The 13,790-nt window shown below is 37.9% G+C and overlaps 1 protein-coding gene across 2 annotated transcripts; it reads left to right on the top strand.

The window, feature by feature from the left end:
- The first annotated feature begins 6,510 nt into the window (after nt 1-6,510).
- orai2 (ORAI calcium release-activated calcium modulator 2) lies at nt 6,511-12,129 on the top strand. Of its 2 annotated transcripts, XM_053485989.1 has the most exons (4): nt 6,537-6,664; nt 7,694-7,739; nt 9,640-9,875; nt 9,991-12,129. In XM_053485989.1, the coding sequence occupies exons 2-4, from the start codon at nt 7,703-7,705 to the stop codon at nt 10,555-10,557; spliced, it is 840 nt and encodes a 279-aa protein (XP_053341964.1). In that variant the 5' UTR covers nt 6,537-6,664; nt 7,694-7,702; the 3' UTR covers nt 10,558-12,129. The 2 variants fall into 2 exon arrangements, with proteins under 2 accessions (XP_053341963.1, XP_053341964.1); XM_053485988.1 differs by lacking the exon at nt 7,694-7,739 and having other exon boundaries at nt 6,511-6,664.
- Nucleotides 12,130-13,790: the final 1,661 nt, after the last annotated feature.

The following is a 13,790-nucleotide window of genomic DNA, read 5'->3' as shown; positions in this document are numbered from 1 at the left end:
ATGAACCGGAGGGACTGTTATTACCATTAATGTGCTTGTTTTCCTGGAACAGGGTTTTTTTCGTATCATGTTCATCCTCTCGGTATTTTTTTTAATATTGTTTATCTAGTCATAAGAAAAGTTGTACTTTTTTTTTTTTATCCATTTAGTTTCATTTAATGTATGTGAAACTGATTAGTTCCTTGTTATAAGTGATCTAAACAGATGTTCCCTCATCCGCCTTTCTTTTTTCTGCCTATTAAAGTTTATAAGGTTACTAAGAAACTAAATTTCTGAATTTAAAAGTTTAAAAATGTCTAGAAACAGCCTTATCTCTAGACTATTATAAAGAGCTACCACCTTCCAAAATGCTAGCTATACTCTAAGTCTTTTTTTCTTCTTCTTTTATCAATGATCATACAAGTTTATCGGTAAGTAAATATCAGTAATAGATGAGTGCATTTGCACATATATAAATGTAATTTGCTTTGGGTGTGAAACCATTGTCCATGCTGCTTTTCTGTAACATTAATCACCCCTTTTGCCCTCACACATTTAAGGATTTAGAAGTGGCATGCCATAAAATAGAATATCTAAAAGTTACAGGCTCAGTCTCTAGAGATTAGACATGGGAATGAGTCCAGTTTTTCAAATTTCCACATAAGGAGTAGATCTATTTTTAAAATGTGATGTAGCCATCTTTCCAGCTTTGAGACCAGAATCCTTGTGTTTATACTTTAAAAAAGTACATATATATATTTATTAAAGCTGTAACATTTCTTTAAAGGTTTTACAAATTTAAAGGCTAAACTAATGTTTCAATTAATTAAAATTTAATTGACATCTTTTTGTTCAAAGTGATATATTTCAACACAAACACTGTTTTCTGGTACCTGTAATGTTTGCGTTACTGACTCAGTCTGCCATGGCTTAAACTGATTATTAGTTTATTGTTCTCGCTTTTTGATATGGCCTTCTAAAAAAAGAGCATAGAGTGAAACCTCGGATTGCAAGTAACGCGGTTTGCGAGTGTTTCACAAGATGAGCAAAAAGTTTGTTTTTTTTTTTATAAATTTATGACTTGGAAAACGAACAAGTCTTGATTTACGAGTGTCATGTATCACACATGCGCTTCTTGTTTTGCATCACATGATCACAACTAAGCCAACGGTTTTTCTTTCTCTTGCGTTGCGGAATTGTGGGTAATCGTCCCCCCTGTTCGGTCTTAGTGCGCGTCTCTTACTGGTATAATCAACATCTGTGCACGCGTGTACTGTTTACTATAACACTGTGACCACGTGTGTGTGTGCGAAAAACTGATTTTATTTTGTGTCTGTATGCGTGTACAGTGCGTGTGCAAAGCAAAAGCAAGTCTCATTAGTTAGATGAAAGATCGATTTTCTTTCTCTGTATCAGCCTGCTTTCAAAAACGGAAATACTTATCTGACTAAAAATTTTTTAAAGGTAAAGTGCAGGTTAATTAGTTTTATTTTCACTTTGTATTTTGTGTTTATTAATTTTTATATATTTATTTTTCCTAATTTCTTATGGAGTTTGCATGTTCTCCCTGTGCTTGCTGGGTTTCCTCCCACAGTCCAAAGATATGCAGGGTAGGCTAATTGGCGTTCGCAAATTGCATGTAGTGTTTGAATTTGAGTGTGTGTATATGTGTGTGGATTGTCTGGTGGGTTGAAAGCAGGAAAAATATCTGATTGACTTTGATTAAAGACTGCTTGACTAGCTCAGACCATTTCCAAACAGCAGGTCTTGACGGTGTTTCCAGTGTTTGGTGGTTAGATCCTACCAAAAGTGGTTAGATGAACTGGCAACAAAGGCTCACTCGTGCGCATGAGGAGCAACGGCTAGTCTGTCTGCTCTGATTCCCCACCAATTTCTGAAAAAATTATGTAACAGATAGGTGTCATACCACAGTGATTCTTAGTTCGTTTAAAACATCATGTGGGAATATGTGTCTTTCACCTGTGGAAGACATGGCACCAGTCTGCATTATGGGAAGAGGGAAAGTGGCGTAATTTAATTTTATTTGTATAGCGCTTTTAACAATGGTCACTGTTGCAAAGCAGCTTCATAGCATCCAAAGCTGATTAGGGAAATGTATGTTCTCGAGGGAAGACTTCGGTCCTGGCATTCATATGGATGTTTCTTTGACACGTACCACCTATTTGCAAACCAATTGCACTCCTTTTATAGTAATGAGAAACTTCAAGGTGTTGCCTCCAAATTCCCCAGGTCTTAATCCAACCTGATCAGTGGGATGTACTGGACAAACAAGTCTGATACATAGAGGCCCCACCTTGCAACCTTCAGGACTTTAAAGGATCTGATGCTAATGCCTTCAGAAATCCTGTTTAGTCCATACCTACTTGTGGACTGGTTGGAGCAGTTTTGGGGTATTAGGGGGTGGATGTCATGCGATGACATTAGTCTACTTGGTCTTTCTTTAGATAAATTTGGGGAAAATGGTAAAAAAAAAACCACTAAGATTAAAATCTAGACTTGTCTTCTATATATTTTATTCATCCATCTAGGACCTTCTGTAGTCAAACTAGGGACCGTGGAGGGCACTATTGTATTTATTCCTATTTTTTACCTCTGGATAACATTCACATGCACAACATGTGAATGTTGCAACACTAACATTAACAACAACACTATGGGCAATTTGGGAATGCCAATTAGCCTAATCTACATGTCTTTGAACTGTGGGAGAAACCCACCAAGCACACAGACCCCAAGGTGGGAATTGAACCTTGACTCTGAAGGTGCAAGGCAATAGTGATAATTAGTCCTGTTTCTTTTCCTGGAGGAAAAAAAAACATTTTTTTTAAATAGGTCCAATTCATTTCAATAAAAAAGATCTGTGCAAATACAAAAATAAATAAAATACAACTGTTGGAATGATGATAAATGGAATTGGTTATTTACAGATTATTTTAAATGTAAATCTAACCCCAAACACAAAGTTAAGACAGACTCATTGTCTTGGTGATCCATTTTAAGTAGCACATGCAAAAATGGGGCAATTTGTCTATAGTACCGACCAATAACTATAAAATACACCAAGGCGTTCACAATGTGTATGCGATGTAAAGTTTGTCACTAAGTGTGTATTTAACACTTTACACTTACTGCCCTCCTACACTCTAAAAATGCTGGGTTGTTTCGTGTACTTTAAACACGTTGTTGGGTTGCTCTATGTTGGGTTAAATGAAATGTGGGTCATTTACAAATGAACATCTGGTTGGATTAATTTGACCCAACAACTGGTTTATTCTTTATTCTTCGGTTTCTCCAAATGGCAGCCTGCAAAATGTTGGAAATATTACTGTTAGTGTCAGAAAAGAGAAAAAAGCTTTTTGCATTGAATACATATCTGTACGTCTTTAACAAAAATGCTTGACATAAATGTTAGTTTTATTGCAACACTAAGTGATGATGTGTAATCCAACATGGTGGGAATGATATCTGCAAAATATGGAAATGTCTGGAGCATTTTTCCATATTTTGTGCCTTGGGAAGACAAGAGGGACCTGACAGACCTTTCCCATTTTTAGAGGTAATGCTATCGATACAGACTTTTTAATCTTTGATTGTTAACTACACAAAGCAGTGTGTTCTCACCTGCAAGTTTCTCCAGCATACTGTAGATCAGATTGATGGACACGAGTTAAATCTGTTAAATTTTTTAGGAGAACATTTTTTTTTACCCCACATTTTATTAATATTTTTAAAGGTTTTATCATATATCCTCTTACCTTTGGAAAGGTAAACATCCACGACTGAATAAGTCCCTACTTCAAAGATCTAAAAGAGATGGTGGCATGGCTTTGCCTAATTTTCGTTTTTACTACTGGGCAGCAAGCATTCGATCTGTCATCTTTTGGTCATATTTCCACAACCAACCTAATCGGCCTGCCTGGGTGGAAATGGAGATAAAGTCCGTAAAAAATCTCTCTGTCTCTGCACTCCTTGGATCTGCACTCTCGATCCCCTCAATTAAATCTATCAATAATTCAGTTGTTAGGCATACACTGAGAGTATGGGCTCAGTTCAGAAAGCACAGCGGTCTTCTGGGCTTCTCTCTTTCCAGTCCTATTGTCTCTAACCATCTCTTCCAACCTTCCTTACATGACTCAGTGTTTCAGGAATGGTACAATAAGGGCATCAAGCTTTGCAAAGATCTGTTTGTTGATCATAAGTTTGCATCGTTTGAGCAGCTTTCTGAAAGGTTTAAACTACCCAATTCTCATTTTTTCAGATACCTGCAAGTAAGACACTTCATTAGCTCTTCAATACCAAATTTCCCTGAAGCTCCTGATGTAAATATTCTAGATAATCTCCTATGTTTGTCCCCGTTACGTAAAGGCCTAATATCCACTATTTACGGTGGATTGATGGGTTTGAGTCACACCCCTTTAAGTAAAATTAAAACTGCTTGGGAGAAAGATTTAAATTTGTCACTATCAGATGATACTTGGAATTCAATTCTTAAACTTGTCAACTCAACTTCTTTATGTGCTCGCCACTCTTTGTTACAGTTTAAGGTTGTACACAGGGCTCATTTTTCTAAACTTAAACTTTCCCGTTTCTACCCAGGCATTGATCCTTGCTGTGATAAATGTAAAAGTGGAGAGGCGTCTCTTATTCATATTTACTGGACATGCCCGAACTTGGAAAAATTCTGGAGGGATGTTTTTAAAACCTTGTCGTACATATTAAAATGCAACCTTGAACCAGACCCTCTGATTGCTCTCTTTGGTGTCACTGGAGAGGAAAACAAGTGTCTAACTCCAGCTAAACAGCGTTTGTTATCTTTTGCGACACTTCTGGCTAGGCGTTCTATTTTATTCAAGTGGAAGGATACCACGTCACCCACTCACGCCCAGTGGCTCAGAGATATTATGTCCTGTTTGTCCCTGGAGAAGATTCATTACTCAATCCATCATTCAGACTTGAAATTTCAGCAGGTGTGGGGGCCCTTCCTTCGCTTTTTTCATATACATTAATAGTTCGATTCCATTCTTATTTAGTTGTTTGTCTGTTTGTTTTTCTTTTTCCTTTTTTTTTTTTTTTGCACGCAGAACTAAAAAACTTCCAGCTCCACACATGCGTACATATATATATGTGTGTGTATGTGTGTGTGTATATATATATGTTTTTTTTCTATTTTTCTTCTTTTTTTTAGATGCCTGGCGTCTAGCCTTTCTTATACATGTATAGCTGGCTTGGAGTCAGGGAGGGTTGGGGTGGGTGTTATAGGGCTTATAAGGGGGTCATAGAATTTATAGAATCTATAGTATATTAAAACTTTACATGTTTACCCTGTTATATCCCTGTTTAAAATCAATAAAAATATTGTTGAGAAAAAAAAGGTTTTATCATTTTTGTTTTTAATGTAATTTGGAAGAAAATTAAATAGTGTTAGTTAGATAATAGTTAAAATATGGGATGTTTGATGTCATGTGGTTATTATAAGATTTGTATTGAAAATTATGAAAAGTGTTTACACATTGTATTAAATGCAAAGAAGAAATGCAATTTAAATTTGTTCATGTTACATTTATTTTCTATTTAACAAATGGTCACCTTGGAATTATATAATTTTGTCTGACATTTTTGTCAAAATTGAGTTATTCACATTTTCTTATTCTGTGACAGTCTATTTACATGATGTGAAGTGTACATTTTGTGTTTTTTTTAAAAATAAAATAAAAAATCAAATGGAATGTGTCAACCCAGCAAGGGTTAATTTTACCCACTGGTTGTGTCACATAAAATAACCCAGCACTTTAACATTTAACCCATCTAAAGTGTCTGAGTTAACCCAGTTAACCCAGCAGTTTTTAGAGTGTACAGTATGTGTGGACATGCCTTATGATAGTATTTTCTTTTAAATGTTTGGTTAAGGGGAGGCACAGTGGCTTATTGGTTAGCACTGTTGATTTGCAACTGCAGGGTCCGGGTTTGAATTCTGCACACCCTGTCTGTGTGTATGTATGCATGTGGGTTTCCACCGGGTACTCCAGTTTCCTTCCTCAGTCCAAAGAGATTAGGGTAATGGGTATTCCCAAATTCCCCTAGTGTGTGAATGTGTGTCTCCTTGGAGTCTCCAGGCTCTGTGACACTGTTTACAGGAGGAAGCTAGGAATTATCTTGTTAAACATCTAGGACATTTCGTTTTTTCGTGTTTTTTTGCTTCTTGTGCTCTGTAAAGCTGCTTTGAGACAATGTTCAATATTAAGAGCGCTATACAATTAAAATTTAATTGATTTTTTTTTTTTTTTTTTGCGTGAGTTCATTTAAGCGGTGTGTATGAGCATTTTGGTTTTATGAATAGGTAACAAACAGTGTAACAAACGGAAATCTCACCAAAAACAACAGACAAGACAGGCCAATTTTAACGCGCATGCGCATTTGATATAGAGGGGATTTCCTCTTAAAGGAAATGGCTACACGGTGTGTCACGTGACCCGCAGAAGCCCAAAAAAGAGGAGGAGCCGTAGACGGAAACAAAAATATCGCGAGTCGATGTGGTTTTGCCACACGCGCACTGCGTGTCTCTGCACCTCAGCTGGAAATAATAAACAAACAAGCAAACAAAAGCTTTTTTTCCTGCATCTTATTCGTGAAGGCGAGGATTTTTCTGATAGACATTACTCAGAAGGTGAGCGAGTCATCGACAGAAGTAAAGCGCGCCTCGACTGGGATGTCGGGCTGGGTGTAAAATAATATGCAATATCATCATCATCATCTATGGAGCGCGTGTTTTTAATATAATTGCATTTAGGACGCAGCTGATGTCCAATACTAAATGTACTAAACTGTGTGTTATATGAAGATGTCTAGCGGTGCTATAATTACTCAGGAACTTGAGTCAGGAAATTATTAGATTACATCTAGTTAGGGAAGAGGACTTGTCTTGTTTGTTAGGGGTTTCTTTTGGACAGCAGAAAAAAATGCAAACAGACATTGGTCATAAAAACTTGTCATCTGTATTTGTGTAAAGTTGTATTCATGTGTGACGTGGCGATGGTCTCTGATTAAATATAGTGCATTAATAATTAGTGGTGCTCGCGAAGCCCTACTATTGTTATCTCGCAGGCTTGTCATTCCCTTTTCTGATTCTTCTTCTTCCGTGCAGAAGTTTGGCGCGTAACTAGTCCCGCACTGTTTGTCCTAGACCCATGAATGAGGTGTCAAATCGTGCGTCTTATTCAGGAATGGGGTGCTATGACTTTTCTTAGGAGTTGGCGGTTAATTGCTCCAAAAAGACCCATAGACTTAACATTGAGACCAACCTCAGCTATGACATCATAGTCATGACATAGCTATGTCTATGATGCCACGGCCACTCTTCAGGAAAGTGTGCCTCTCTAAAACTTTGGACCGTTTTTGACTTTTGGTGGGGATTCGTCGCATGGTTTTCCCAAAGATCCCCGAAAACCGCCGCAAAATGTTGCGTACACCAGGCTTTGAGACCAGCATCAGCTATGACATCATAGTCTATGATGCCACACGCATTAGAAATGACCCGGCAGCGGCATAGGCACACTTAAAATTTCTTCAGGAATTTTCGCTTTCTAGTTCTCTTTACTCTTCTGTTAAACAGCATGCAATAATTGAACATATCACTTTTTTATCTCTTACTTTTTAATGAGCTGATGTTTGTCCTTTTTTTTGTTTTGTTAACCAGAGATGTGCAATGCAAGCCGCTTATAAAGGCGGGGAGGCCCAACCCTGTAAGTACTGTATCAGGCAGCCTTCAGACTCTTTTTAAATGACTTGTGAAATAATTAAACTCATTCTAATTAATTAATCAAATTAATTGGTAGATCTGAGTGCTGTAAATCATTCCATTCGTGTTTCTTCTTGAACACCGATGCTGTCTGCACTTTAACACTACTAGGTTATTTTTGTCATTTAACATCAGAGTTTTGTCTTCATAAAGTCCTTGTTGACTGTTTCAGGCATTTTTAAATCTGTACGGTGCTTTCTAGATGTTGTAAAATCAGGAAGACTTATTATTCTACTTCTTATTATTTATACACCTAACAGTCAAAAAAGGGAACTGCAGCAAATGCTAATTGAGGCCCATTGGGGAGGCAGTTTCACTGCCCCATGCTCCTGCTTCTCTACTTAAAGTGGCAGTGGACTAAAATTAAACCAAAAATTAAGGGCAAAAAGGTGATCTGTAAGTGCACACATTATGTACATAGCTATATGGATATGCAAAGTGGAACCTTGGATTGCGGGCATAATTCATTCCAGAAACATGCTTGTATATTGTATATTAAAGTGGAATTTCCCCATAAGAAATAATAGGAACTCATAAGATTCGTTCCACAGCCCAAAATATCCACATAAAAATAATTAATACAAAATATAAAGTAAAATTAAACAAATTAACTTGCACTTTACCATTTGAAATTAAAACTTTATTGGTCACATACACATGAAAAGAATTTTGACTGGTGTTGAACGAGAACAGGAGCAGCGGGGCTACCGTAGGACAACTTTCTCTCTCTATTAAAAACAGAATTACTCTAAACAGATTTTTTTTTTCTTCACGGAGTCCATTGTTGCAGTACAGTTACTAAAAAACAGTCAGTACACAGTACATGCACGCACATGGTCACGATGTTATGTACACGCGCACACGAATTTCATCACTTGACTACACGAGTGATGTATGCACTTGAGCAAGGCCCTTAACCCTCAACTGCTCAGATGTGTAATGAGATAAAAATGTAAGTCGCTCTGGATAAGAGCGTCTGCCAAATGCCTAAATGTAAATGTAAAATGTATGCACACTGAGACTGAGCATGGGAGACAATTACCCATAATCCACACAGAGGGAAAAACCATTGGCTTAGTTGTGATTACATAACGTTCGGCAGACAAAGCGTATGCATACTAGAGTACTCGTAAACATAAGCATTTCACTGCATATCGTACTGTGTATGACTGTGTATGTGAAAAAAAAAAAATTATTTGTTTTTTTGTATACCAAGACCTCGCTCGTTTAACAAGTTAAAATCTATTTTAAAATTTTGCTCCTCTTTTAAAATGCTTGCAGACCAAGTTACCACTCCAAGTTTTCACTGTATAACAGATTTACTTCCCTGTTGAGTCTGGTTCCTTTCAAGGTTTTTTCCTATTGCCATCTCAGGGAGTTCTTTCTTCTCACTGTTGCCCTCAGCTTGCTCATCAAGGACTATTTGACCATTTTGATTCATACACATTTACATTTCACACAAACTTAGATAATTCTTTTGATTGTGTAAAGCTGCTTTGCGACAATGACAATTGGTAAAAGCGCTATACGAATAAAGTTTTAATTGAATTGAATAGATATTGATATAGATGTCTATATCTCTGAAATGCGTGTGGACCATGGTCTGGTCCATTTTATTACTTCTTTTGTGTGCATCTTAAACACAGTTGAGCAAATGATCATTTCAAATCTAGACTGTAATCGAGATTTGTACAAATGTACAAATCTCGTACACAACTCTGTACAAATCTCGTACACAACAAGTACAAATGTTCACAACTCTCAGGTTTACTCACAATAATTTGCTCAAGTATTCTATATCATAATTGAAATGTAACGTTCCTTGTTTGTGTTTTTCCACACAGTGGCCATGAACAGTGAACTGAACGTTCCTGTGGCCTCGTCCACTGCCGGGATGTCTGATCGGCTCCAGGATGGAGGGGGGATGGATTATCGGGACTGGGTCCGACGCAGCTATCTAGAGCTGGTGACCTCTAACCATCACTCTGTGCAGGCGCTCTCCTGGAGAAAGCTTTACCTAAGTAGGGCCAAGCTCAAAGCGTCAAGCCGGACATCGGCCTTGCTCTCCGGTTTCGCCATGGTTAGTGTGCCTGTTGCAATTAAGAGAGTCTGATTGTGTCTCTCACATGACTGTTATAGAGTGCATGTTAGTACTGTGAGAACTTTAACTGAAATTGTCTGTTCGCTTCCGGCAGGTAGCCATGGTTGAGGTCCAGCTGGAAGTGCAGTACAACTACCCGCGTGCTCTACTGGTGGGATTCAGCGTGTGCACAACCGTGCTGGTGGCTGTCCATCTGTTCGCACTGCTCATCAGCACATGCATTTTGCCTAACGTGGAAGCGGTAAGCAACATCCATAACCTGAACTCGGTGTGCGAGTCACCCCACGAGCGAATGCACCACTACATCGAGCTGGCCTGGGGGTTTTCGACGGCGCTCGGCATCTTGCTGTTCCTCGCCGAGGTCGTTCTGCTTTGCTGGATCAAGTTCCTACCCGTGGACTCTGGGACGATGACTAAACCGGCGGGACAGGGGCAGGCATCGACAGTGCCTGTTTCTGAGCCGGGGCACAGCGGCTGGCAGGCGGCACTTGCCTCCACTATCATCATGGTGCCCGTGGGGCTCCTCTTCGTCATATTCACTGTGCACTTTTATCGCTCGCTGGTGCGCCACAAAACCAAGCGGCACGACCAAGAGATCGAGGAGTTGCACAAGATCAAAGTGCAGCTGGACGGCCAAGAGCGCGGCTTACAAGCTGTGTGATCTTCAGGGATTTTTTGTTTTGTTTGTTTTTGCTTCTTTCTTTTTTTTTGCAGTCTTTATGCAGCAAACACTTTAACTTTTAAGTTCTTTCCCTGCATCTTTTTAAAGCTAATGCAATGATTTCGGATGCAGAGTTTACAGAGGTGCAGCAAGGGCTATTTTGTTCCCTGCTTGTTTGGATTTTTCTAATGGTTTAATGATTTCTTTAAGGGGTTTCTCTATATTGGACTCCTAGGTTCCACGTTTGCAATCTGTGTGGTGTTTATGCAAGGGAGACCAATGTCTTTATCTAGCCTCCGATGGATGACTAAAAACATAATTGTCCAGATTTTAAGGTGATAGCTTATTGGTAGGTATTGGTAAACTGACTAGTTAGGAGCATAAACACAGACGTAGAATTTTTTTGTTTAAACCTGTAATCCCTATAACCTATAAACATGCAATCTGCTTGTCCTTGACTACTGATTTGACCGTGCCTGCATGTCATAGCTGTGACAAAACCAATCCTACAATACATATGGATGCAAAGAACTCAAGAAATTTCTGTAAGTAAGTTAATGTAGGCTCACTGCCAAAGTGTGTCATATATGTAACAATGCCAAACCACATCTTTGTGCGTTTTATGAGCTTTTAATGTTTGTTGTTGTTGTTTTTTTTTCTTTTCCCCCCTATCACAAAGGATGTAGTGTTACATGATTCTTATATAGAGGAGTTCATGCTTACAGCCTGTAGATGTTACAGCAGATGTTTGTCTTTTAAATAACTTTAATGGACCATTTAATAATGACTGATAATCTAACAGTCTTAACCTCTTAATATTTACACCTCTTTTTTAAAAAAAAGAAAAGGAAAAAAAAGAAAAATTGCACATTTCAGTATTTATAGTTTGGAAGCACAAACCAGAATCGTTGTGTACTGGGGCTTTTGGAGTCTGTTTGTGTCAGTTTACACTACAGGTGGTTTACATGAGGAAACTTACCCAGCGTCAGATATAAGCCACACAGTCTCATATCAATATTAAACCCACGTCGGAGATGCGCGAGGCTCGTCTTCGTCCGACAAGCTCGAGACGTCTCGTCTGAACTTTTGAATGCTGTTTACGTCACTGGAGGACATTGTGAGGACAACATTCCAAAGTGGCTTGGCCAACAGTTTGCCTGCCTTATCTTAAACACAAGACATGAAGTGCACTTGTAGTGTAATGAGTCGTATTCCATTAAACGTGATCACGATACATGAAACATGCTCTACACCTTTTGGGTCAAATGCAAACGAGTCGTCGGATCGTTACTTTGTGCTTGTGTATATCGATGCACAAACTAATATTTATGTTCCATATCCATTTATATTAAAGCTGTAGAAATCATGTGCCCCTCCCACCAAGAGGAACACCTTTGACATCATGAAATGCACATCTTGTAGACATCTTGTAGCTGCAATCTGTGCGGTTTTGTGAGGATGGACATCCCGGCACAGTCTATAACCAAGAGAAATGTTATGTCACGTTGCATGTCTGTCAACAAACCTGTATGTTAATTTATGTCAAATAAACACCTTATTTTGTTTATTTTATATCTCTCAAACCGTTTATTGCCGTTTATTTGCTAAGTGTTAATATTCTGTAGGTTAGCATACTTACTCTTATTGGGTTTATGTATATCTAATTTTATATACTATATATAAAATTTTATTTTTAATTATAGAGATTAAGTCTAAAAATGATGAGCCAGTTGGAGAGATTATTATTTTTATTTTTTGAATCGGTCATCAGTGTAAGCGAAACTGAATCTGGCACTAAGACAGCTGATGCAGTGAAAACACCGTCACTCAGTATGCATGGAAAACTGTCTCCTTGGAGACTGAATAATTTTCAGCTCCAAGTAGGTGCATTTGCAGTACAAACAAAGTGTATGCCTGTTTTTTTAACCAAAAAGACTTGTTTGAGATGGCTTTGTTTCAGAAACTGCAGATCTCTTTTGGTTTTCAAGCACAGTAATTACATGTACAGTACATTTACACAGAATTGTGCAAAAACATGAAGGGAGCAGAAGTTCTGTGGGTGGAAATGTCTGTTGATGATTGAGGTCAGACGAGAATAACCAAATTGGTTTGAGCTGATAGGAAGACTATTGTAAGTCATGAGCAAAAAGGACCATATGGTCAAATAATTGACGTAGGGAAGAAACCAACTGCTGCAAAAACGAAACCCATAAAGCTACGAGGGGTGTTCAAGTCAAACCGGGACTTGTAATGACATTTCTCTTGTAAATGAAGGTGTAAAAACTAACAATCCAATACTACCTTCATAATATACACGCACTAGTGAAACACTGGGATAAGTGCATTAGTGTAGCTTGGGATTATATATAGAAATAAAGTTAATTTTTATACCGTCATAACTGAGTACTGTACTATTATTTTGCAAAAACATGTACAGACCAGGTTGACTTGAATGCCTCACGTAAACATAAGGTCAAATCAAGTTTGAATAAATACAGTAGTATTAAAAGCCAAATCTGTTTACTGTTGACTTGGCACCACCATAGTTTTATGCCATCAAGCGTGTACATGTCAGAGAACAAGGTGCAAAGTGTATGATGCCCAAGTTCTCGACTTTCCCAAAGTTCAAGATTAAATGATTGATACGCAGATTGGAAAATTCCAAGTAAACAGCATTGCAACATTAGAAAACTTGTTCAGTCTTTTACTAACCACTTTGTCTTATTTACCGCACGCCTGAACAAGTAGGACTAACTCGAGTGCACACTTGACTGAAAGAATACAAAGGGGTCGGGCTGGATCTATAAGCGTTTAAACATATATACATATAAATATATACAGTATTGTGCAAAATTCTTAGGCACCATATTATATGCTGTACAAAATTTGGTAAAATGTTTATCATGTCTGCATAATTATGTACAAAATCATCCAGTATTTCCATATATAACTTTTTACTAAAAATTAATAAATAGCATAACAGGAGAATGAATATATGCCTGGCTGTAAAGAAAAAAAATGTAGTAGAAGACAGACCAGTTTTCAGATGGAAACAAAAACCCTAATGTACGATTTGCATGAAAATAGAAAGTGAGTGTGACAAAGTTACCAGTAGAACTCATATTCTCCAGCAAGCTCAGTAAAACCTAACAGCTGTTTTACTTATAGTACTGTGCAAAAGTATTGGGCACATACAAAACTATGGCATAAGCAAAATATGCTTTTGAAAACAT

Source organism: Clarias gariepinus, chromosome 24, assembly GCF_024256425.1.
Source record: "Clarias gariepinus isolate MV-2021 ecotype Netherlands chromosome 24, CGAR_prim_01v2, whole genome shotgun sequence".
Classification (NCBI taxonomy): Eukaryota; Metazoa; Chordata; class Actinopteri; order Siluriformes; family Clariidae; genus Clarias; species Clarias gariepinus.
Note: the sequence above shows the minus strand (reverse complement) of the source record. Positions and strands in the feature narration are given on the sequence as shown.